This window comes from Lactuca saligna, chromosome 3 (genome assembly GCF_052625555.1).
Source record: "Lactuca saligna cultivar CGN05327 chromosome 3, ASM5262555v1, whole genome shotgun sequence".
Lineage (NCBI taxonomy): Eukaryota > Viridiplantae > Streptophyta > Magnoliopsida > Asterales > Asteraceae > Lactuca > Lactuca saligna.
This window is the reverse complement of record NC_136419.1, coordinates 100,099,132-100,126,648: the sequence shown is the minus strand read 5'-3', so window position 1 is coordinate 100,126,648 and position 27,517 is coordinate 100,099,132. Positions and strand designations below refer to the sequence as shown.

Genomic DNA, 27,517 nt, shown 5'->3' with positions numbered 1-27,517 from the left:
ATAATGTAAACTAGATGTAAATTAATAAGTATTAAAATATAAATATTAAAATATAAATTAATAAGTATTTTTGTAAAATAAAATTTTGAAATAAGAAATGAAGAAACATATTAATCACAATTTAGTATAACATGTATTGCATTTGATACATTACATATATAAAAATAAGTATAGCTATAACTTTTTAATTTTAAAAATTAAAAAAAAACTATAAATTGACATATGGATATTATTTATCCTATATAATAAATGAATATTTTTTTTGCCATCTGTTACATTCTCATTTAATTTGTCAAATGTTATTTTATGGTTATTTTGAATTAATTTTTTTTCGCATATCATTTTATGAGTTTTTCTGTTTTATTAAATTTCACATAATATTTTAATGCAATAATTTCAATAAATGTAGTAATAAATGGATATCAATTTCATTAATAAACTTACATTTTAATTTCAAAATTCTCAAAAGTAAAACACATTAGTTTCTTTTATTTATTTAAATTTAAAAGATAAAAAATAATAATTTTAAAATATTAAATTTATCGATATAAATTAATTTACATTTTTAAACTAGACATCAAAAATAATTAATTTACATAAAATATTTAAACAGATAACATAAATATAAGTTTCAGACATAAATATTTTATTTAAAAGTGGTAATTTTTTTATTAGATAATAACTAATAAAAAAATCTATTAATTATTTCTCTATAACAAAAGAATTATTTATTGCCGGTTTTTTGCATAGGAAAACATCTAGTGTGTATGTGTCTATATATATATATATATATATATATATATATATATATATATATATATATATATATATATATATATATATATATATATATATATATATAGATATATTTGTTTGTTTTGTATGGAAAATTCACAAAAATCACTAAGTTTTCAAAAAATTTTGATTTAACATTTTTTTTTTCAAATTAAACATTATTTTTATCAATTTATTATAATTCCGACAAATTAACCAATCAATCATATTATCTATTGACCTAACATGTTTATGTATCTTTTTTGATAAGTCATCTGATCGGTCTAAGTAGTTGAAATTGTAAAAATTTCTAAAATAATATCCAATTTAAGATATAAAAAAAGGTAGTGTCAAAATCGATTTTTATAAAAACTTTTAGAATTTGTTATTATTATTATTATTATTATTTTTTTTTTGTATATTTTCATTTTCAGGCTTCATCGATATGCTTTAGGGTTTTTTCGGTGGAAATCCATAAGCCCCCATAAACGGAGACTTTCAATCAGAAGTTCCACAACTTTTGCAGGTTAGGGTTTTTTCGCGATCAGCTATTTACTTCTGCGTACACGTATCATAAATCAGAAATTTGTACTGAAATTGTTTACATAGCGAATAACGATCGATCCACTTGATGCTATTAACATTTGTTGGTTTTCGTTAACAGTTAGCGTCTACAATTGCGCTGGTTTACTTTTAGGGTTCGTAAAAAGGTTCAGTAACTGGAAACTAGAAACCTACGGAAAAGAGCGCAATGGTTACAGACTTACAGATGATTAAAATAATGTAAGTATATGTTGTTGTTGTTGAAATCTGTAACTTTTCTCATCCTGCTTTTTTAGACAAAACAGATAAAGTAATTCCTTTGCATGTATCAATGAATAAGTTAATCAATCACTTGCTTTGATTCGACACATCATATATTATATCCGCAGTTATGCCTATTACATCTTCCATCTTTTTTCTTTCTTTTTGCGTTTGATAATCATACATCTACACGAATTGAAGGAGATAATGTACATTCTAACATTTATTAAAGTCCAACACCGAAGTTACAGTGATTGAAAATTTGAAACAACAACAGATCTCTGCAACTGCAAGAGACAGACATTAAAGCCATGGAACTATAAAAATACGCATAGGCCTGATAATCTTCAGCCATAAGGAAGAATTCACAATTCCCAATGCACAATAGATATAACAACAATCAATTTCATTTTACCTTAGTACCTTACATCTATCTATACTTTTGGCATTATACGCTTATGGAATAGCAGTTTGATTGTGTATAGAATGACCAGCACCAGGGCTGTTTCCTGGTTTTGTAGGCCTAAAACCAGTTGCAGATTCTGAAGTAGGATGATGAATGTCTGAATCTTTACTTTCTACTTCTTTTGATCTTAAATCTGGTCTGTTTTCAGTGAAAGAATGCCCTGCTCCTGGACTATTACCAGGTGTTGTAGGCCTAAAGGCAGTAACATCTTTTAGTTTCCTTCCCTCAAACAATGGGATTTCATGGAAAGTGATTAAGAGAATGAAAAAAACACAAGGGTATATCTGGAAATGAACCATGATTAAACAGATTGTGAAAATGAGGAAGGGTTGTGGAAGCAATATGGAATGTTATTCTACTCTTCTGGTATTTATAGTATTAAGGTGCATTTAGGCTATTAAGGAAATGATACACACTTATTCTTGAAGTAGAAAATTTAGGTCCTTTGATTAATTTTTATGCAAATCTTTTAGTGAAGCCATTAGTGGTCTTGACTCTTGACTCCTTGAATGCTTACTAGCCATAGAATTTGCACTATTTTTAGGTGATGATTAATTGATTATGCAAAATCATTTATTTTAGAATGTTAGATGTGACTGATGCTTAGATTTTGTAAGTTATAATATCAAAGGAAGTAGCTTTATCAATTATCACCACCACCAAATAGATTCTTAGTCCTTTCCACTGACTCATTTTTATAAATTATAATTTTATGTTGATGGTTGAGAAAAGATGACAAAATTAAGTGAAATACAACTGTCTGTTTAATCTTTATATGTTCTTTTACATTCATTACCTTTGGAAAAACTTAGTTTTTATTTTTTATTTTTTATGAATATGTTTAAACATTGATTTGTTAGTTTGTATTATGCATATAAATCTTTGTTGAAAGTTGTTGAAGACCTTGAAAGTTATTTCTACTACTTGTAATGTTTCTTTTTCTTGTAAATTAAAGTTAGTATCAAATTAATATTCTATCATAAAATAGCAAAATGCACTTTTCAATGAATGGCTTACACAGAGTCATAGTTTGACCAAATATCTTTTGAATTTGACCAAATATGATTAGTCTCAATCACTCCTATGTTTTATATATGTCAACCTATCTTCCTCCTATCAATTTATTTCCTTTTTTTTTTTTTTCATTTTTATGTTGACTAGTGGAGTTGACTTCTACATGAAACAACAACTTTATACACAACTCCCAAACCACAAATTTAGTGGATGTTGATTTTCTTAAAATAAAACACGATTATTGATATATCGCCAAATTTTAATATTTGGCCTTTCGGAAAATTTCATGGTCAAGGATATAAAGAAGCAATAATCCATTTTAAATTATAAAATTACTAATCAATCCTCGATGCGACCCTACCACTCTTAACAAAGCAACTTGCAATTAGTTTACTAAAAAGAAGTCAAAACATAAAAAATATGATCTTTTCATGCCGACATTTGTATTCATGGTGGAATTTAAAAAATATATATTTTTTCCTTTTTAAGAAATTTCATAGTTGGCTCCATAACCTTTGGAAGCCTCACTCTTCCACTACGCTTATAACATTGGAAAAGTGGTTAATAGTTTAACAAGAGACAAACAGAATAAGATTCTCTATTATGCATTATGCTAGGCTGTAGTTCACAGTGAGTGTGTGTAGTTTTAATTTTTAAACTTTTTTTTTTTTAACTTTTAGTATTGTTTTTGAAAAATCATTGGATGAAAGTGACTTAATTTTTTGTGGGGTTTGGTTTTATTATACTATATCTTTTTATATATAATAAAATAATACTTTCTACACTTTACTGCTGTGTAACTCATTAATATACTTATATACATACCTAATCTTGTAATTATTATGTTTTCTCAGAACTTTTTTCATACGTGGTTGAAATGAGAAGATGAATGTATTTAAGAAAATATTTGAGTAATTCAGATTTTATATTGTTAGAATACTTAAATACTAATGACAAAACCAAAAGTTAGGAATAGTAAACTTTTGCCGATTTGAAATTGGCCACAATAGTTTGTCAAATTGATAAGTTTGGTCCCTCTAATAATATCGTCATTCTTTCATTCTTCTTCAGATCGTTAGATTGAATTATCATCGTTCCTCATTGGTTGTTCCACCATGGAGAACAATTTTGATCAGGTGAAATGAAACGCTAAACTTGTGTTTGATTTCTGTTTACGATATGTTTTTAAATAATACGTGAAGTTCGGTTTTATCGTGAAATTAACAGGATTTGATTTACGCAATTTTCAGAACGGTGTGGAGCAAAAAAGCAATCGGTTCGATTTCTCTTGCAATCGATCTACTTCCGATTGAGATTTTCTGCTTAAACTCTCAAATTCCGATATGATTTTTGTATTTACAGAAATACGTTTGTTTCCGTTTCCGTTTCAGAGCGGGAGAAGAACGTAGACGACGAGACTTCCAAGGGCGAGGTAGAACACATTTGATTATCATAACTTCAGTTCTCGAAAACATCTTCTGTTCAATTTTAGCGTCTTAATTGTGTGAAACGCTGTTATTTATCATGCTAAATTTAATCGAAGTTGTTCCAAAACTTCGCCACTTTTGTGTGAACAAACGATTCTGTATTTTATGTTTCATGTAATCTTGATTTGCATAAATTAGCTCCGTTTCTTGAGTGTATATGCAGGAAGGAGCTGGAACATCTAAGAAAAACCGACCTACTTCTGGTAAGGAGCCTTTTCAAGTTAAATTAATGGTGTTACTTTGAATTAGATACAAAATCCAGTACCACTTCTTCTTTCTGATAGTTTTAAGAGAAAATTGTTCTTCTAGATTTCAAATGATTTATCTCCAATGTATTCTAACATGCTTTTTTCTATTTGTTTTTGCTTGATTTCTGTAAATTATGATTCCAATCTACTCTTGTTTCAGCCAATTCAAATGCTGTGAAGCTGAGTTGTGAAAAACTTCGACTCTTTGTTTCAGGTTAATCCACCTTGATTATAGCTACTGTTAGCAATAAAGAAAACTGCATATTTATATATCCAGTTGTGATGTATGCTTATTTCCTGTGTAGTTTACAAAAGTTTTTATTTTGTCAATGCAGAAGCAGTTCATAGAGCTGCTACTATTGCTGAAGCTGAAGGTGGAAATAAAATTGAAGCAACTCATCTGGAAAGGATACTTCCTCAATTACTTTTGGATTTCTAAGGTCCTACAGCATGAATGCTGTATTTCTTTCTTTTAACACTTCATGGAATAGTTTCAGACTTTCAACCAAGAAATTTCAATCAGGTAAGTTTTCTTGTTTATATCTTCTTGCGAATTATATCCTTTCAGATAAAAATAAAACTATAATTACATGACATTACATTAACACAAGATATAAAAAGCTGAAATGAGTTTACAAATATATAACTATATAAGTTACATAAATATATAAGTTTCACTTGCCCTAGTTTTGAATAGAATGCCCCGCCCCAGGGCTGTGGCCAGGTGTTGTTGGCCGGAAGTCTTGAGCACTTCGCGGTGGTGGTGGTGGTGGTGATGGTGGTGGCTGAGACTCGACTGTAGTGTTAGTTGAGATAGGTTTTGTCTGTAGAGCTTCAATTGCATTAAGTTGGCTGATGCTGTTTTGTTTTAAGTTTCTTGCATCAAGATAGTGAATCTGAAGGGTTATGGTTAAAATGAGGATGAAAGTAACTAGGGTTAAGTTTTTTAGAGCCATGGAGTATGTGTGTGTGTGTGTGAAAAAATGAGTGTTAGATAGAGAAATAGGCAATTGATAAGAATGAAGATGGTTAAAGTGCATGGGGTTTGTGATATTTATAGAGGTTGTGTGCATGGTTAGTGTTCTTTTGAACCACAAAATTGTAGTGTATATATTTAAATAGTAGTGGGATTTAGCAGAAAATTATTTTAAAAAAAAGTAATGTGGAAATAATTAAAATATTAAACAGACTTTTTGTCGTTTTTTAATTTTTATTTAAGTAAAATAAAATTCATATGTAGTTTAAGTATTGTTTTAAACTCGATGAATATACTTCAAATCATACTTTGAGATTGAAAACATATAAGCTTGATTCTTGAAAGTGTTCTTCAAATCATACTTTGTTTAACTTCAAGTTTTTATTGGAAAAAGAAGGGAAAAAAAGGGAGAAGAGAAAGGCCAAAATGGTTACTTTTCAGAAAAAAAAAATAATCTTAATATGAAAGAGTAAAGTACGGACAAAATAAGAATTGATTTGATGTTATTATTAAATGTTTGATGATAAAAAAAATAATTTAATCTTTTTTGGCTTTCTTTTTGTTATATCATCACCTCCACTGACAATGACCACTGATCTGGTCAAACCAACCATTTAATAAGTATGATTTATTTTATCATTAGTGATAAGTAATTTTTTAATATTTAAGGTACTTCCATTCAACATTTTATTTACTCTTTTACTTTCAAAAATAAATAGCGATTACTATTGTTATAAGATGTATGATTTGTTAATAAACAATCGTTTTTCAGCCACTACAACTAACTTGAGGATAATTTATTTAAATGGCCAGTCTCCTACTTGGTACTATTTTCATATTTAACTAATATTTGGAAGAACCAAATTTAAATGAATCTAGACTTTTGTAGTCTCTCAATTCATGCATCTTTGGGCTAGAGACTCGCTTAGTTGAGCAAAAAAACCTAATAAATCGTAGATTTTTGAAAAAAAAAGTCATTTTTGGATTGTAAATATGAACAAACAATGTAAGATGAATTGAGTCAGCTGGTTACAAAATCCATGTTTTTCTATGTTTTCTTTGTAATGTTCATTTTCTAGTATTTTCCTAGTTTTTAGATAATAAAATTATGTATGTGTGTATTGGAGGTGCTTTTAGTGTTTTAGGGAAATGTTTGATTTTAACACATGGAAATGATATTTGTGGAATCAAAAGTGTCATTGTATTATTATTAGTAGAAATGCGGTTGTATATAAAATGAATGAAAAACTAGGACATGTCTCATCTAACATTTGGGATCCCATAGTTAATTAGTATATAAAATGAATGAAAAAAATGTTGAAATATTATAAAGACTTGTTCAATCAAATATCCGTAAACTTTGGATTCGATCATTTTGTTTTTTAAACAAACACAATTGGGCCTTGGGCTTTTCATGTTGATACTTGGAAATTTGAATGAATCACGACTGAAACTATGAACGAAACATAAAATTGATACAAAAGAAGCAGAAATAAGTGATTAAGATATCCACTTATCGAGCTAGCCAACAAACACCAAGAATAACTTCAAGAATACTTTTTAGTTCCTCTGAAAAATGATCGAAAACAAAGAATATTACTTGTTCCACTTATATTTCTCACAAAATTGGAATGAAAAATCTCAGTTTAGTTGAGGAACTTCATTAGGAACAGAACTATGATGTGCTAAAGTGGTCGGTGGATATCCTAATGAACTAAGTATCCCTATCAATTGTTAGCGTTTATTTTTCTTAACCTATTTAATAGTGAGACTGTGGAGTTTTTTTATTAACAGCTAACACATATCTATTAAATCCTATTTCTAAACTAAATTTTATGTCCACCACTAGACCTGAACTCACGACTTTTTAAGAAATACACATTTTCAACGCCTTACCTTTCAATTGACTTTCAATGCACGCGACGAGATACTAAAAAGAGGCTCTTATATATATATATATATATATATATATATATATATATATATATATATATATATATATATATATATATATATATATATATATATATATATATATATATATATATATATATATCAAAAGTGAAATAAATTTGATAATAAAACTAAATAATGGTCAGAGAAAAAGAAATCATCTAATATGATGTCTACGTGTAATATTTAAAGCAAAAACATTCCAAATTTTACGATAATTAGAGAGTGATTTTTGATACTCAAAGTTACTAATTCTTTTAATATTTTGACTCATGGTACTTCAAATATATGATTCCAATAACTTTAATTTCAAAAAACAAATCTTGTTAACAAAATCTTATATGTTATCAACACATTGGGAAACATGTCAATTTTCTTTGAAAACTCTATAATTTGAATAGCTATCCAAGGAAGTTCACATTTATATCCTTTATCCCACAACATTATATTCAAAACTTGTAACTCATAAATAAATATTTTTCATCAATATCAAGTTCTTCACCGATTGTCATACTAGTTTTAAGCAATGGTGGCCTTGGGGTGTACAAGGAGTGTGGTCACATGAGGCCTCAAATTTTATGAGGTCCCCAAGTTTTGGAACAAATATATAGTTATAGTGTTGGTATTTTTATAAAATACTTTTTTATTTGTTATCATTAAAGAAATAGATATGTCGATTACTTATATACACAATGTAACATCTTGTTGTAATCTTGAACTTATTTTAATCATGAGAAAAATCATAGAAAATCAAAAAATTAAAATCTAATCATAAATTTTAAAATTTATCAACAAATTAAGAAAAAATATTTATATTTAAAGAAAAGTATAAACTTGTTTTTAGTATAAATTGTTTTTTCTTTTGACTTTTGTTTTGCTTCTAGTGCTCTACTACCCGATATGTGAGAGTTTTGCACACTTATTTGTCATTTGTCATGAATCATAAATGTTAATTACATAAACATAGACTTACTTTAAAATCTTTTTCAAGCACAAGTTGGAAAAATAGGATTGAAAGTGTAAAAGCAATAATAACTCAATCTTCTAAAATAGTAGAAGCTCTGTATAAACTTATTGGTGAAGAGACATATAAAGATAAAAGAAATGAAGCTATTTGTCTAGCAGAGTACAGACTTGGAAGATTTGACATTATAATTGTTATGGTTATTATGGTATCATATATTGGATAAAGTAAAGAACCTTGGTAAATAACGCTAATATGAGACTATACGTAATGATTAGGAATGAGTACTTCCCGAGCACTTCTTGAGTTTTTCAAAGACCATCGAGAAAATGGGTTTGAGAAGGCTTTGGATTGCGGTAGACCTATAACTTCTTCTTTAGTAATTGATCCATTGTTTATTGAGAAAAAACAATAATAGAAGAATTTTAAAAATAAAAATAAATAAATAAAAGAAGACATTGATGATAGTGTCGTTGTGTCATCAGAACTGATACATGAATTTTGACCTCCAGAGTTATTCATGATTTAATATTTTGTGTACATTGTTGATCAATTTGTTGGTTAATTAGAACGAATGTTTGAACAATAAAAAACGATATGAATACATTTTTGGTTTCTTATTCACAGCTAGAAAACTGAAGTCACTTAATACTAGTGAATTAAAGTCAGTTGCAAAAATCTTGAGAAGATGTTGCAAAATGGTCGTATCTCAGACATCGATGTTGATGATTTATTTAAATATCTGAAATTGTTATAAAAACATTTATCATTTGAACATGATACGGCTAAAGGAATACTAAATTTCTTAAAAATTATATGTATCCAGTTTCTTGTATATCATAAAAAATATTGTTGATTGTTCTCATTACAGTTCCATAAACGAAAAGTAGATCTAACACTTTTAAAATCTTATTTGCACTCGGCCATGTATCAAGAGAAGTTAAATGCTTTGGTTTTTATTTCAATTTAAAATGAGTTTTAAGAATATTAATTATGAAAGCGTGATAGTTGATTTTTTTTTTTATCTCTTTTTAATGTTTTATTTATTACTAATGACGGAAGATGTGATATTGTGGTAGTGAATTTACGAGATGTGTTTTTTAGCAACTTTAAGTTTTGAGTCTAGCGGTGATAAAACTACTTAAGAATATTCTTACAAGAATTTTTTTTGTAGGCCTCATTTTGATTTCCGCATAAGGTCTCCAAAATTTCAGGGTCAAGCATAGTTTATAGTTTCATACAATATAGTTTTTTTAATTCATAAGTATGGATTTTAACTTTGAAACATCAAACAAAAATTCATTTAACTATAAATGGATTGAACATGTTGCATTTCCTCAAATATGTTTTTCAACAGTAAAAGACTCATACCCACTAGAATAATAAAATAATTTGTTTTAAAGTTTTCTTTAGAATATTGTTTTTTCAGTATTTAGAACTTCAACCAATTGTTTTTTACAAGAAATATATTTAATAGGAAATTCAGGCTCAACTTCAATACTCTGTGTTATTTCTGTAACTTCATTAATAGCATAGTCAAGCCTATTTTCCAAGTAATTTCAAAAATAATTAACTAATCTTTCTAAATTTTTTATCGCAACATCAAGAATCGTATCTTTTGAGTTGTAACTTTTTACTTACCAAATTAATTCTAAATAAAATATCATGTCATATTATTAAACGTAAAATAAATTCAAAACTAGAAATTTCACTATTTATTAATGATTTGACATATTTACAAACTTTTCTGCTATTACTCATTTTAGCTAATTTTATTAAAGCTTTTAATTTGAAAAATTGAGTTTTTATTACTTTAACATTTTCAATGTGACTTTTTCCAACATGTTGTAGATAATGATTTAAGTGTTAATTCATCTACATATTTAAATAAAACGTTTCTCATCTATTTGTCAAACTAGAAAAAAAACATTGTATATCACAAATACCAAAAAAAGTTTTTGCTTTATAACAAGAATTTGACATATCACAAAAAACCAAATTAAGACTACGACATCCACAAGGCATATAAAAAACTCTTGAATTTATATCGAACAATATTTTTTGTAAATCTTGATGTTTGCCTTTTATATTTACACTATTATCATACCCTCATCCTTAGATACAATTAAAATCCAAGTCAAGAGATTTCAAAGCGTCTTATAAAACATTAAAAAGTCATAAGCAAGATGTATCTTTTGCAACAAAGAACTCTAGAAAAAAAAAACTCTTCTACTTTTATTGGAATACTTACAACATCACCATATTTTATAATCGAAGTCATTTGTTCTTTGTGACTTGCATTCAAAGTACACTTAAAGATTATAGAAAACATTTTGCATTATTATTATTTTTTAATAAGTGCACTTTTTTACTTCGGATGCCAACATTTCAATTAATTCATTTTGAATTTTATGACTAAGATAATGATTTTGTCTTTTTTTTTTTTTTTATTATTATAAATAAGTTGAAAATGTTGTTTCATTATTGGATCAAATTCAACAATGTAAAAAGTTACCATTAGAATTTCCATATATTTTTTCACCTGTTCCACAAAAAACGAAGTTATTTTCAGCTAAACATTTTACAACATCAATTATACTTACCAAATTTCTTTCCAATGTTCGGTATCCATTTTTTTTATCATTTTTGTAACTCTTTATCAATTGTTTTATTTTTATTTAACCTAATTTGTGTTTCAGTCCAAGTTTTAAATTAATCATATGTTTATAACTATTTTTATGTTCACATAATTTTTCATTAAGATGTTGACAGCTTGGTTTTTAGTATATATTTTAACATTCGTTTTCTTTTAGTTTTAAGCATTTCTAATGTTATTGTCGCATTTAATCGTTAGACTTATTGTTTTGGATATTTTTACTAATTTAAGTTATTTTTGTGTAGATTTGTATGAGCAATATGTTATTTTGGAGCATCGTTAAAGTCACATTGAATATCTTACAATCACGATTAAAGTCTCGTAACAAAATCTATGAGCGACAAAAAAAACAAAGATATATAAATGAATTTTCGGATTTTAGCAGCATTGCGCAATTTTCTTTAACGATTAGACAGAGGGGAAAACATTGTCTGATTTTGCTAAATTTTTACGGACATCTTCCAAACTCATTAATCTCACCGAAAATACATGGATTTCAACGAGATTTGGTATGAATTTGGTCTTGTGAACAGAAATGTTGGCAGCCCAATTTGATGATTTATTTGGAAGCCCTTTTATTAAATTAGGCAGCCCATTATAAAGAGCCCAACAAAATTATTGGGCAGCCCGATTTTTCAGTAGCCCAAATTGAAATTTCTAATAGCCCACATGAATTAATCATTAGCCCATTAGGTTTGTATTTGGTGACAAGTAGAGAAGGCTTCTCGAATTTTTTATCACGCCGGCAAAAAGAAAAAGAACACAGGAGAAGCAGCGCTTCTTAGGTGCCTCCTCATTTCTGTTTTTTTTTACAATTATCAGGATACTATTATCTTGATATTACATTTGTGTAATTATTTTTTTAGATGAGATTAGGTTGAAGTTTGTATTAATATTTAGATTGTGAATGGAGTATTTAAAACAACAAAAAGTGGCGATTTCAAAAAACTTTTATTATCTTCGTTTAGCAATCAATACTTGTATAGTTTTCTATCCTTTTATATTATTGTCATTAGGGATGAGCTTTAGAACCGGATCGGTTCGGAACTGGAACAAGTTTTCCTATAGTATAAGAATCAGGAACCGGATAGCCGATTCTAGCGCCGATACTCTTCTTAGGGTTCTAGTGGCTGAAAATGGGAGTCCCAAGTGTTCCTTATATAGCTGAGCTGTTAGGGTTTCAGTCAAAACTCTAATTCAGTTATTTAGACCTTAAGCAATCCACAGGATCCTTCCGGAAAGCCCCTATGGACGATTTCTATGTGGGATTCCTCATAGAATTCGTCCATCTCTTCTTTAGGAATCATTAAGCCAAACTTTGTAACTATCTTATAATTACATAATCAACCCCCTTAATTTAACTAATCTCTTTTGACCATAAAATTAATTCTAAACTTATTTTTGACCAACATTAATTAAATAATATGATTTTTCTTTTAATATATTATTCCCATAATATATTAATAAATCATAATTAACCTCTTTCTCTATAATTCATCTAGTCAAGTTGCTAAGATGAAGGCAACCCAAAAGGATCATGTTACTATCAGATCAAGTATATACCAAATATAATTATGGGCTTAAATACCTAATTCAACAGTCTCCCACTTGGATAAGTCTAATAACTATAAATGCAAGTACGACTTCAAAATTCGATTAGCAAACGTAGCTCTCAAAAACCGTTGTCGAACTCTAACACGTCCTAAAGATAAGGGATCATGTAGTTCTCCGTTCTCAAGATATCATGCAGACATATTGATGGAACATAGCCATACTTATTGTCCAATAGTTTGTTTCACGATTTCTGATTTGTTTGACATAGAACTTAATTGAATACATCAACTTACTCCTGACCGGGCCTAACACATAAGTCAACACAAAATCATCGAGGTGACCAAGATATCGCTTTTAACCTCTTAGGATAAAAGGAACATATAAACTTTGACTTATATACTTTTACTATTTATTCATCAAATCATACACAACAATACGTTTTATAACATCATGTTACTAATGTGTTTACTCATTATCAATTCACAACCAACTCGTAAACAACAACTTATATATATCGGTTTAAAAACTATATGATATTATCGTCTCACAATCACTCGTGATGAATTCCATGAAGTGATTTATGTGAGCACAGGTTTAATCCAATATTCAAATCTTATTTCGGAAGCACTAATGAACGTTGCAGCAAACTTTTGCTATGTCTAAACGCTTAGACAATCTACAAGCCAATTCAAGACAGTCTTGCCTCAATACCTACTTCCAATGTATGATCGACTGTGGATAGTTTGAATAATCATATTATTCTGGAAGACAAAACATGCAAAATGAAACAATAGTAAACAATTGACACAATACAGTAACTTTACTTATAAATAAAACTCCTTTATTTAATCATCAAATGTCAATTACATTTTATCTATTAAAAGTTTCTAAACACTATCTAATCAATAAAACTAATATTGTCCTTTAGCCCAATACTCCTAGCATGCTGCAAGTGCTTAACCCTACTCAGTCCCTTCGTAAGGGGATCTGTTGGGTTCTCTTCTAAGGATACCCTCTTCACTACGAGGAGTCCATCTTCTACTCGATGTCCGATGAAGTGATAGTCTCTGTCGATGTGCCTGGATCTACCATGATCCCTCGGTTCCTTGGTTAAGGTGTAACGTCTGTAGATCCGTGCTAGTCAATTTAGAGATAATAGGGGCCGAAAATGACTTTTTGACAAGAGATTATTTAGAATAAATAATCTTAACCAAGTTGTAGAATATGTCTCAAGGGTTCCGTACATATAAAGAGCGCCGAAATCCGAGTTATAACGAAGAAGTTATGACTCGTCGAAGTTTAGCAACGGAACCGACACGACACCGCGAAGACGTAAATAGTGAATTTATGATAGAGCGACTTTTAGCCTTAGTAATCTAAATGAAAGTCATAGAATGTGTTAACCTGAGAACGTCCATTAAAAGAACACCCAAATCTGACTTCGTATGAGGAAGTTATGATTTTTCGAAGTTTCGGCTTAGCGGTGTACAGCCCGAAGTTCAAGTATTAGATCGAGCAGTTTCTAGTTGACACAACTTAAACGAGAATCGAAGATCTCGTTATTAGTAGCGTAACGATAAAAAGACAGACGAAAATGGACATCGGATGAAGAAGTTATGAGATTTTAACGGACCAATCCTGTCCCGGCCTGTTAAAAATATAACTTTAAAAATAAAGTCAAACTTAGCCGACGGAGTCTAAATGAAAGTTGTAAAGTACGTCTCCACCTACGCGTGGATATAAATAACGTCAAAAACGGAGTTCGTATGAACGAGTTACAAATTATAATAGCATATTTACGTATTAAAATAAGGTATAAATCATATATACGTACACATATATATACATATGTATATATCATTAGAAAGGTATCGATCATTATAAGACTAATGTTGAGTTCTTTCGACATTAGTTTAGTACAAATATCATTAAATCTATTTAAAATAGTATTATAAAGGGGTGTTTAGTTGTTTATATAACTATAAGGTCATTAAGTAATTATAGAGGGTAGTTTTTGTAAATTCAATTACTATAAATAAGAGGCTTGGGCTCTCATATTTTTGCACCATTCTCTTGATTCAAGAGTCTTTCTCTTCTTATCCCCAGAGCATTTCGGTCCCTCGTGAATCGACTTCTCTTTTTGTAGTTTTAGTATAGTAAGATGAGCGTCGAAGCGTTGCACGAATCTTTCTTAGAAAGATTCAGCGACGAAGTTCTGCCCCTGCAGAGCCCGACACCTAGCTAAAATCCCCTTGTAAGTAAGTTATGTTTACCCTATTTTAAATATAGTTTATATTTAAAATTAGTATTGTTATTATAAATTTATAATAAATAGTTGAGCTATTATTATGACTTATATAAGTGTCGTTATAATATCTTTTTAACTACTCGCGGTACGGGGAATCTGGTTTAAAGGGCCGCATATGGTTGTTGGATTTCAGAAGTGCTATACGCCAAAATGGTCCTGCCCTCCGGTGATTTATGTCTGGCCCCTGTCTGTACATAGTGCTTGGAAAGTATTGTTTAAACGCTTATATAATAATAATAATAATAATAATAATAATAATAATAATAATAATAATAATAATAATAATAATAATAATAATAATTAGTCACGGTAAATATTAGACTAAAATCTAGTGGTAATAATACTAGGTTTCGTCGAAGGAAATTATTTTAAAGTAAACGAAGCGTTGTCCGAATACCGAGTCACCACCTTCTCAGGTGAATGCATAGTTACTTTCATCTTACACATAGTTACTTGTTGTCTATGCTAAATGAACGATTTTATACATGTTTTAAATGATTTAAAATATATATGTATTTTATATCTACGATAATGTTGGGGTAAACATGGATAGATATAATAGATGGAATATGAGTTGAATGATGAGTTGAGACATGTTATAGACCACGAGGTGAGGGTGAGAGGTGGACAATGTGAGAAGCCTTTTTCCCAAATGATGGCCCCGTCATTCAGCATCTAGACAGTCCAGTGGAACACTAGCAGGCTCGCAACCTGTAGGTGTTGTGAACGATGTCATGCAGACTTGATGCCTAAACCCTGGTGATCATGCCGACTTGATGCCTAAACCTTGGTGATCATGCAGACTTGATGCCTAAACCTTGGCGACTATGTAGACTTAGTGTCTGTTGTGTAAACCGTGGCAACGATGGACTTTGTGCCGATTCCTTAGGATGATCCTTAGGAATGAATGAACGAGGAATAACTGATTCTTAGGGTAGATCCTTAAGATTAAAGAAGATAATGGGGATGGGTAATTGTGTTGATTATTTGATTGTTTAAACATAATAATTATATTATTGTGGGTTGAAAACCCTATGTACTCACCAGGTTTCCCAACCTGACCCACTCAGTTTATTTATATTACAGGTGTTGAGATGAAGTCACATTATACTGAGAGATTAAAGAAATGTAGATCACTAGTGTAAATAAATGTAAATTCTGTTTATGCTTATGTTTCTGTATTGAGGATGACATCCCAAATGTTTTAAAACGAATTAAAAATACTTTTCTTCGGAAATGCTTTGATAACGTATTTATCATGTTTTACTGGGACAAATACCGCAACATTTTTATTAAAAGAGGTACTCTGATTTTTATAAAGCATAAACAAAATCGGTCTTTTCTGGCCGTGAAAATAGGGATGCCACAATTGGTATCAGAGCATTAGTTTAAGCGAACTAGGAATTTGTAGGAAATTTCTAGACTTAAACTTAGAATGTTAAGCGATGATTGTGAGGTGTGAGCACTAGCTTATTTTAGGAATGATGCCTAAATTGCTTTTACGTGCTAAATGATTTGTTATGCTACAGTTTGATCGGATCTATGGTCTGTTGCCGACCGGATCTGGAAACCTTATGTGTTTAGGAATCTAAACGTACGAATACGATATTAGAACTAGCATATAAACGTTTCGGAGTGATAAAGATGATTTAAATGTCAATCCTAAATAAAGATTTAGATTCACCTTATTCGGTGTATAGATCAAGATGGCAAGGACCCGTAGCGGAAACGTAAATACAAATGGGAACCGAAACCAGCCCCCAGTGATTGAGCAAATACCGGTTGTGGTAGCCATTGTTGAGCCAATAACGATGGTTGGAGTGCAAGCGATTATCCAGGCGATGTTGGATCGTCAAATGGAGGAAACCAGACGTTTGCTCCAACAAAATTGAGAGGAAGCGACCATACATATCGAATAGCCCGAGTTGAATGAAGGGCAGACTGAGGAGGGAAACTACAGTGGGACCGTTGGTCAAGCCAACCCACCGATAGTTAGGCAAAACCACCAGGACGGAGGAAATGACAGACGTGGATGCAAATACAAGGATTTCATGGCGTCCAAACCACCAAGTCTATCTGGAAGCCCGACGCCGGTGGAAGTCATGAACTGGATCTCCGAGGTGGAGACGATGTTTGAGAGTTGCGAGTGTAGCAACAGACAAAAGACCGCTCTCGCGGTTCCTCTGTTGAAATCTGGAGTACTAAGCTGGTGGAAGCTATTAGCTGATTCGATGCCCAAAGGAGAAGCGAGCAAGATGTCGTGGGAAGATTTTCTGGTGCAGTTAAAAATTCAGTACTGCTGAGTAGGATCTTCTGGAGATCAACAATGAGTTCCAGAATCTAAAGAAGGGAAGGATGAGTCTCATCGAGTATGATGCAAGTTTTACGGATAAAATGAAGCTTGTTCCTTACCTAGTCCCAACTGAACTCTCCAAGGTTAAGAAGTTTGCCCATTGATTACCAGCAGACTTTGGTCCAATGGTTAAGCAAACAACCACTTTGAAAGCTGCCATCTGGGCAGCCAGGAATGTTCAAACCCAGATTATGGAAAAATGTTTGGAGAGAGATGAAGTTGGCGAGAAAAGGAAGCATGAAGGATCTTCAAAATCCAACAAAGATGGGAAATTCTCAAAGACTGAAGAAGGAGGAGGAGGTGAAACTAAGTGGTGCGAGAAGTGTAAAAAGAAGCACTTCGGGAAATGTGGTGAGGATGTGACTTGCTACAAATGTGGAAAGATAGAGCATTACGCCAGCAAGTGTGCGTACAACAAGAAGGTGTGTTATGGATGTAACAAAGAAGGGCATATTTCTAGGGACTGCCCGAGGAAAAATAAATCAGCAAAACCAGAAACACCACCAAGGCCAAGGGCATTTCACATGATCCTCGACGAAGCAGAAAACCATGCGAAGAATCAAGGATGAGGACTTCATATCTGAAGATCAAGTTATACAGTAGCCATAGTATCGTATGATGTAGCCTATTAGAGGCATAGTCTAGGGTGCACTTGAACACCTATGTAATAGTTTCAAGAAATAATAAAGCCCTCGTTTTGTTATCTGATGTGTTAAAGTGTTATGTGATTTTTCCTGTATGGTGACTTGGAAAACTACGAGACAATACTTGGGATGAGTATGAGTAAGTGTGAAAGGTAGTAGATGCATATACTACCGGAAGCACATGACTCACGCTTGGAACACGACGTGACCCTAATTGATCTCACCTATTTGCTTATAGCTACTGAATCAGCAATGATTTGGCGTGCTGGTCAAGAAAATTTGTCTGGTGAATCAAACTCCCAATATTCAATGCACACTTGCAACATTGGAAGTCTAGAAAGGACTAAGTATGAGATTGTCCCATGTAATGTGCCAAAGGAGTCCATTTGCTTTTATTGCCAAGAGAAGGGGCATTAGAGACGAAGTTGTCCAAACTACCTGAGAGATATAAGAGATGGGAGAGTCATGGCATATGTCACACCCCGAAACCGGCAGTGGAAACGTTTCGGGGCGGAGGACGTCATACTTAGTATCACAACCATTGTACACAGTAAGCATAGTAAACACAACCATTACATTATAATAAGAATATTACATTTGTTTAAAATCATTGAAATTTTGAAGCAAGACTAGTTCTTCCTGGTGCGAGGTTCCGAAGCAATCCTGAAGACTCCGAAATGATGTGGTCCGGATGAGATGCTTATTCTGGAGTCAACCTTCCGGGCTTGCGAGATTGTCCGAAGCAAACTAGGGCATTCCGGAATCCATCAAAAGCTCTGTAGTAGATAGGGGTTTTGGCCTAAGAGGGTTCCGGACTAAGTGGGTCTAGGACCAACAGGGTTGTATTGGGTTTTCTCCTTCAGTTTTGAGTTGTTTTCGACTGAGGAAGGTACATAGAAAGATTTGAGATACGTGGAGAGATTTCATATACTTGGAGAGATTTGTGAGTGATAGAGATATAGTGGGAGAGATTTAGAGAGACTTTGTTGGGGGGCCTTTATTAATATTTTTCTTCATAGAACAAGGACCTTAGACTTAGTTACACCCTATTTTGAGCGTTATACACCCCCCGAAGGGTACATAATAGTGTTTTATAGAGTTGTTACTCCCCTTTTCCTAATTAGGATCTAGAATCTTTGAACCTTTGAACTTTCAAGTAATACTTCGTATTAACATGTAGAGTCATACATTAGTAAACATAAAGAAATCCATAACATATAAACACTAGTTGAGTTGACCAGGTTGACCCGTTGACCTTAACTTGACTTTGACTTGACCAGAAACTTGCCGGTTGTTACATCATCCCCCGCTAGAGGAAATTTCCTTCCGATATTTTTCTTTGAAGTAGCCTTCAAGGTTTAGCGAATAGGAGGGGGTACTTATGTATCATTTGATCTTCACGTTCCCATTTGAATTCAGGCCCGCGTTTGGCACTCTAATGAACTTTTACAATTGGGATGCGACTTTGCTTAGTACGCTTCACATCTTTGTCCATGATTTCGACTGGTTCTTCCATGAACAAGAGATTCTCGTTTATCTCAATCTCTTCTAGCATAAAGGGTTTCGTCCGATAAACACTTTTTCAAATTCGATACGTGAAACATGTGGTGCACGTTGTTGAGCTCGGAGGGTAGTTGTAGCTTATATGTCATTGGACAAGTTCGGGCAAGAAGCTCGAATGGTCCGACGTATCTCAGGTTTAACTTTCCTCGTTTATCGAAGCGGATCATCCCTTTCCAGGGAGATACTTTTAGTAGCACGCGGTCTCCTACTTGGAAATCCAACGACTTTCGTCTTTTGTCTGCGTAGCTTTTCTATCTATCCCGGGAAGCTTGGAGTCGTGACCTGATTTGGATGATTTGCTCGGTTGTTTCCCGGATGATCTCAGGTCCTGTGAGGGTCCTATCTGGTAATTACCCTCTTTCCAGCTGGGTGTCACCCACCTCGGCCCAACAAAGGGGTGATCTGCACTTCCGTCCATACAAGGCCTCAAAGGGGGCGACTCTTATGCTTGTGTGGTAGCTGTTGTTATATGAAAATTCAACTAGGGGCAAGTCTGCATCCCTGGCTTTGCCAAAATCTATTACACATGCTCAGAGCATGTCTTTTAGCGTCTGAATAGTTTGCTCGCTTTGACCATCGGTTTGAGGGTGATAGACAGTGCTCATATCCAGTCGGGTTCCCAATGCTTTGTGGAGCGACTGCCAAAAACGAGAGGTGAGTCTACTATCCCAATCCGAGATAATAGATATGGGGACCCCACCTTCATTTGAACCCTCTTGGCCGAAAACACCCTCATTCTCTCTCTAGAACCCCTGACCATACACACTAAAAACACCTCCTTTCTTCCGAAAATCATCAAAAATCGTCATTTGGGGTCGATTTGGGGTCGTACACCCTTCAAATATGCAAAGGGCCGTAAACCCTTGAAATAGGAGTTCACGGCCGTAAACATTTCACGACCGTAAATTGCCTTTACGGTTGTAAACCCACTCTTCACGACCGTAAACCCCCATTCACGGCCGTACACACCTCCTAAGTGGTGAAAAACCCGTTTTCTCGATTCCATCAAGTTCCGGTAACATTCCTTAACCAAAAGAAAGGGTTTTTCTAACACTTTATCTAACGAAATTGCTAATTTAGATACATGCATGTGTTTATTGGATATTAGGATTTCATTAAATGCCACGTACAACAACTTGAGGATCTTCGTTTCCAGTTCAACGTTTACACACAACAAACAGTGAGTTCATATCCCTACACTTTTATGGTTTTTTAACGTTTTCAGAGGGGGGGGGGGGGGTGGGGGGAATACAAGCTAAACACAAATGATTATGTGAACTAAAACAAAAGGTTTGCATCAAGTTTAAGACTTATGCAATTGATACAAATCCAACAATTTCCATAAAATATATAGATATTTTATCCCTTTTGTGTTATGCGGAGCATAAGGGATGCTTTCTCAACATAGTTGCATAGTTTTTAGAACAATTCACGAACATAACATTTCAGTCAAACTATAATAGGTATAGTTTGGGGAATTTATTACTAGTTTTACCGATACAAACTACTTACTTGTTCAATCATATAAACTATAACAAATTTAGTTTATAATATTCATTACTATGTTCAGATAACAAGTGTACAACATTAAATAATTATTTTACGTATAATTATTTATACTCTACCAAGTATACAAACGGTTTCAATTACGATAACTCGATACAGAACAACACGTAAACTAGTTAATACAGGATTGTGAGACATCTCTTCATTTGTACCCTTCGGGGTACTGGTAAAATCCTCAAAATTTAGTATAACCAGATTCTCCTGGAGGGAGAGCATGAGATTTGTGAATAGATCTATTCAAGACTAACAATCCCACACCTAAATTGCTAGCTATAGTTAGGCAGGCATGCCTGGGGTGACAAATATCATACCGTACAAAGCCTGAAGAAACATCGTTGAGGTCACTAGTCATATCAAGCATGGTTATACAAACTCACAATAGTATAAACTAACCTTTGTTTACAGGATTTCATTCTTCACTAGTTTTATTTTGAATAATACAACTACTACACATTACACTAGAGGGTTCCAAGGATACAATATATGGTTTTATTTTAAGTTATAAAACTACTATACATACTGGTGGTAGCCAGGTTTTTTTTTTTCTGAACAGACTATACATACTGGTGGTAGCCAGGGTTTTGAATAATACAACTACTACACATTACACTGGAGGGTTCCAGGGATACAATATATGTTGATACGTTTTCAAAACTGCTTGTATTCTCAGGAGGGTTCCTGTAGCATTTTGAGAAGGCGGAGCATATATCGACACGTCTTTTATATTCTGTTATACTTTTGATGTACTCAATCAATGGATCAGACAGATGAAAATATACATATTATATTGTAATGGTTGTGTTTACTTTGATTACTATGATACAATTTTTGTGATGCTACACATGATGTCCTCTACCCCCAAACGTTTCTGCCGTTTTCGGTTTGGGGGTGTGACAGTAACCCAAACCAAGCATATCCTATACAGGCTATCATATCACTTAACTCATCATGTGACAACCCAAAAATTTCCGTTAGTTTTAACGTCGAAATTAATTACGTCAAAAATTAGTCAAATTTATCCCGAAAATATTTTTGACCGGAATTAAACCCGTTGGAATATTTTAAATAATATTCGTCAAGCGAACAAAAATTAAGACGGTATAATTTTAAAATTTGTCGTGATTAAGGAAGTAGTGAAAAACCCGTTCGCAGTTGGTGTTAGGAGAACCCCAGCCAGGCCATAAGCTCCACCCTATATAAGGGAGGAGTGGGTTTCACTCCCACCTTTTTCCCACCTTAGACCCTCTCTCTCTCTACTTTCTCTCTCTACAAACGGGTTTTGGTCAAAAATCACCCCTCCGAGCCTTAAATCAGTAAGTAAACTTTCCTAGCTTGTTATCTAACTTATCTAGCTTGCAAATTTTTGACTTAATCATCCAAAAACCCCAAGAACATGTGTTTACGGTCTTGGGAGCCTCCCAAAACCGTAAACCCCTTGGAGGTGGGTTTTAATGCTCAAAAACCCTTCCAAACCACTTCTCATGCTTAGCAATGGCTTAGAGGCTTACCCGAAAGGAATTAGAACACCAAAATCGGACCAAATGGGGAGTAAACATGAGTTTACGGTCTAAGGATGTTCTTAGACCATAAACCCATGTTCATGGGCCGTAAACACCTTTTAAGGTGTCAAGCCACCCCTCAAACACTTCCAAAAGCTTCAATGGGTTCTTAGAGCCTTGTAATCCTTTGTTTGATGCACCAAAGCATACAAAAACATGTCTCACTTGAGTTTACGGTCCAAGAAGGTTCTTAGATTGTAAACACCTATTCTTAGACCATAAACACCTCCAAAGGGTGTTAAAGTGCCCTTAACACTTTGTAATGGCTTGGAATTGGATCTAGAACTTCGTATGCTTGACCTACAACCACCAAAACATAGGATTCATGGAGAAAATGAGTTTACTGCCATAAAACCATGTGTTTAAGGTATTAAACTCCCCAAGAACATCTCCTTAGACCATAAACACCTTTCCAAGGTGTTCAAGTGCCCCAAACACGTTCCTATGCTCCTAAAAGTGACTAGAACCTTACATGCATGAGTTAGAACCACCAAACAACGAAAGAAATGGACCAACATGAGTTTACTACCGTAAACTCATGTGTTTATGGTCATAAAATCCTCAAGGAGTATTCATAGACCGTGAAATCCTTAAATGGCCCATTTTGAAGCCTTAAACCCTTCTTAAGCCCTAGAATTGAACCTAGCCTAGTTCCACAAGTGTTAAAAGACCTTAATGCACCAAAGAACACACCATCCATGATTTTACGGCCGTAAACTCATGGGGATAAGGTCTTAGGGATCTAAACTCGATAAAGAGTTTACTCTTGAAGAGTAAACTCCCTATCTAGACCATACACACCTTTAGATGTTACCCAAGACACTCCTTGCACTTGACCAAAGTGTTTTCTGCATCTTAGGATGCTTATACATGTTTAATTAGTATTATATTTACTAATTGTGTGTAAACATATGTCATCATATGTTTATAGGTCACTAAGTGGGTTCAAGTCTTCACTTGACACAGAGCACCTAACCGGCACTTTCATTCGATCCGCTTACAACAGGTGAGCTCATACCCCCTGAATTAACCTTTTAAATGTTTTTACATGCTTTTAGGGAGGAAAACAAGTTAAACATGCCAATTATCATATCAATCACATGTGATTGATAACCCGCATGCATAAGGATTCATCACACTATCAACTGTTTTACCAAGTATGATATTGTAATTGGTTTCCTAAAACGTCTCTATGTGTTCAAAGCTTTTCTCAAATTGCCTCTCGTGCTGTATGTTTTATTTCAAACTCTGTTACAGCATCATTTTAAATAAAGGTTTTCTCTACTTTATCAAGGTTACAATCAAAACTTGTTTATGAATGATCTTCTTAAAGTATAAAGGTTTTCCAAAGATTTCATCAAAGTTTTCTTCCATGTTTTTATACTTCTACTTTGTTAAATACTACTGCTTTGTTATACTTCTACTTAGTTACTGCTCCTATTTAGTTAAATGCTACTATTTTGTTAAAACTTTTACTTCGTGATACGCTTATACTTCACAGTACACTTCTACTTCACGATTCACTTATACTTCACGATACGCTTATACTTCATGATACGCTTATACTTCACAATACGCTTCTACTTGTTAGCACTTATACTTTGTGAAACACTTCTACTTCGTTAAACACTTAAACTTCGTTAAATGCTTCTACTTAGTTAAATGTATGCCTGTGCTTGTATAAGTTATATAAATAATGTTTAAAGGACTTAGGAAGGCTAGTTCACCCTATTTCCTTTTCTTCGTTGAGATGTGGTCTGGTGGGATCGGATGTCCGTCCGAAGGTCGTTTGATCATTAGTTATATATTATGTATACAAGCATAGACATATAGGTTTACATTAGTCAGTTTAGTTGTGAGTCTCTATCATTAGTCCAGTAATTCACATCAGATCTCACTACACGAGATACATCTTTAGTACACGGTCTTCTCCGTTGTTAGGATAGTAACCAGAGTCTCTTGTAGGGAGAGCGGACATTGTGTGTATAGCTATACAGGATTGACACCCCCGCACCCTGACTACTAGCTACAGTCCACGGCCTACCAAGCCAAGGGGTGACAAATGTCATATTCATACCGACGTTTGCAGGGCGTCAAGTTCTCTAGTGTCTATCAATAGGGTTACGAGTATCTCGGGGTTACCTTATAATTCATGGCCTTAAGGTAACGGGTTTTAACACTGTATTCACTATATTTAGACCTTGCTAGACGTATCATTCATTTGATACTGTTTGGGGTCTGTGTTCACTGTTTTTAGACCTTGCTAGACATATCTTTGATTTGATACTATCTGGGGTCTATGTCTTCTCTAGTTAGACTGAGTCAGGTGCGTTGTTCATTCGATACTCTCCTGGAGTCTATGATTTCTTTTGCCTTAGTCAGCAGTCTTCACTGCTGAGGCATATGTTGTTTTCTCTGATATTCTCCTACTTTCTTTACAATCAATACCCTATTTTGATAATGATAGTGTTAAGGGAAAAATCACTTTTTACAACATAATTTTGTCCAGTCTTGGTAGAAGACTGCTTTTAAATTTGAAAATATAGGATTTTCTGGAAAGGACTCTAATCCACTGTATACTCTAAAACTACTACTTATATAAAGTTATTTGGATAAAATGACACTAAATACTTATGAACTCACCAGCATTTGTAAAAATGCTGATACTCATTTTTCAAATAACTTGTATTCTCAGGTCAACAATAGACAGGTACATCCCCGGAGCTTTTGATGAAGACAGTTTAGTACCAAGCTGCACCTATATTATTACTTGTATTACTTTGAAGTTTCTATGTAATGTAAACCATGTAAAACTATTACTATTAATGCAATGGTTGTTGTACTTTGATTACTATACTGCATATGTTGTGATACTTGACATGCCGTCATCCACCCCAGAACGTTTCCGCCATTCCGATTTTGGGGTGTGACACATCAGCACTATCATGTTGTTCAATAAGCACATTTAACAGGCATATCAGACATCTTCCTAGATCCTTAGCCCTATTCTAGCATACATTTCTAGTATGCATTTCTCATAATCATATCATATCATAACATGCATTTCTCATAATCATATCATATCATAACATAAAATGCATGGGTATCTTGGGGAAACTTACTTGAGCTCGGCCGGTTGCACGCATTGCAAACCTTGTTCTTTCTCAAACTCTTTACATTAACTTTTGGAAAAACTATTTTCTCGTGAAAATATTTCAAACCCTCTATTTGAGTTCAGACACTCCCGAGAGTGTGTCCAAATCCCTTAAACTAAGGCTCTGATACCAACTTGAAACATCCAAATTTTCAAGACCAAAATTTTCATTTTTGATAAAACGATTTACAAAAACAATTATAAGAAAACATCATTGAGTCACATCATTTCATAAAACCATAACTAAATGTCTCAAAATCATATCATAGAAATAGTAACAGTGTCAGAGTACAATCCCAAGAATCTCATAATGTGGAAATCATGTGTGTGTGATGCGCTACTACCATGCCAGCTTTTTCCCCTTCGATGAACGAAGAGGCACCTGAAAACAAAACTGAAAATTGTAAGCATGAAGCTTAGTGAGTTCCCCCATCATACAACATACAATACATAACCCACATACTGTCAGGCATATATGGGTGCCCGAACTACCCTGCTGAGCATACCAGGGTGCTCAACCTACCCCTGTTAGGCATACCGGTGTGCCTACAGGTGTGTCCGACCTACCCCTCCGATTTATCTCAACCAGTTATGGGGACTATTTCACCCCTACTACTACCACATAAAAGCATAACATAATCATACTGTCAAACATATCGGGGTGCCCAACCTACCCCTTGGCCCTATCGACCGGATATGGGGACCATTCCCCCTACTACCACTATCACATAACATCAAATCATACTAGCACATAGAACATAACAGATAGTGGCAAACCAGACAATTATCACAAAGACAATCATCCACAGTTACTCCTACTAGTGGGCCGACATTGTGACCTTAGACCCACTTCTACTGGAAGGTAACTTACCGCAATGTCATGTAGTATCTGAACTGTCCTCGGCACTGGGATCAACTCCTCTTAAACTCCTATACATAACAACCTTCCTTAATTACCATTTCCTACTCATAACCCTTTCAGGGGTCAACTCATGTCAAAGTCAAAGTCAATGTCAACACCTTGGTCAAAGTCAACTTTTGGAAAAAGTCAACATCTGGTTGACTCAACTCGCCGAGTTGGCCCACTAACTCATCGAGTTCCATAATCCACAAAATACTAAAACTTCGATCCTACTCGTCGATTCTTTCAAGAATTCGTCGAGTTCTCCTTCATACAGAATCGGGACCTTTTGCTCATGATTCGCCGAGCTCATCCTTGAACTCATCGAGTCCTGCTTCATATAAGTTGGAATGTTTAGCCTTTGACTCACCAAGTTCTTCCTTGAACTCATCAAGTTCTTCTTCATATAAGTTGGGACATTGCGTTGAACTCGTCGAGTTCATCCTTGAACTCGCCAAGTTCTTTGATCTTCTAGTCCATATTCATGTACATCTTGTTGAGTCCTCTTCTAGACTCAACTAGATTGCTCAGAAACAGAAAAGGTTAGGCAACCATGACCCGACTCGCCGAGTC

The 27,517-nt window shown here is 33.4% G+C and overlaps 1 protein-coding gene across 6 annotated transcripts; it reads left to right on the top strand.

Moving 5' to 3' along the window:
- Positions 1-1,196: 1,196 nt before the first annotated feature.
- On the top strand, positions 1,197-25,733 carry LOC145037059 (protein MHF2 homolog). 6 transcript variants are annotated; one of them, XR_013678628.1, is made up of 9 exons: positions 1,197-1,300; positions 1,439-1,557; positions 4,130-4,194; positions 4,309-4,334; positions 4,421-4,490; positions 4,709-4,748; positions 4,954-5,007; positions 5,129-5,316; positions 25,585-25,733. XR_013678628.1 is itself a non-coding variant. In XM_078985614.1 (8 exons), exons 3-8 carry the CDS (start codon positions 4,174-4,176, stop codon positions 5,230-5,232), a joined length of 309 nt encoding a protein of 102 aa, XP_078841740.1. In that variant the 5' UTR covers positions 1,197-1,300; positions 1,439-1,557; positions 4,130-4,173; the 3' UTR covers positions 5,233-7,039. The 6 variants fall into 6 exon arrangements, 3 of the variants coding, with proteins under 3 accessions (XP_078841740.1, XP_078841737.1, XP_078841738.1); XR_013678626.1 differs by lacking the exon at positions 25,585-25,733 and adding an exon at positions 9,314-9,593; XR_013678627.1 differs by lacking the exon at positions 25,585-25,733 and adding an exon at positions 8,965-9,593.
- The last annotated feature ends 1,784 nt before the right edge of the window (positions 25,734-27,517 follow it).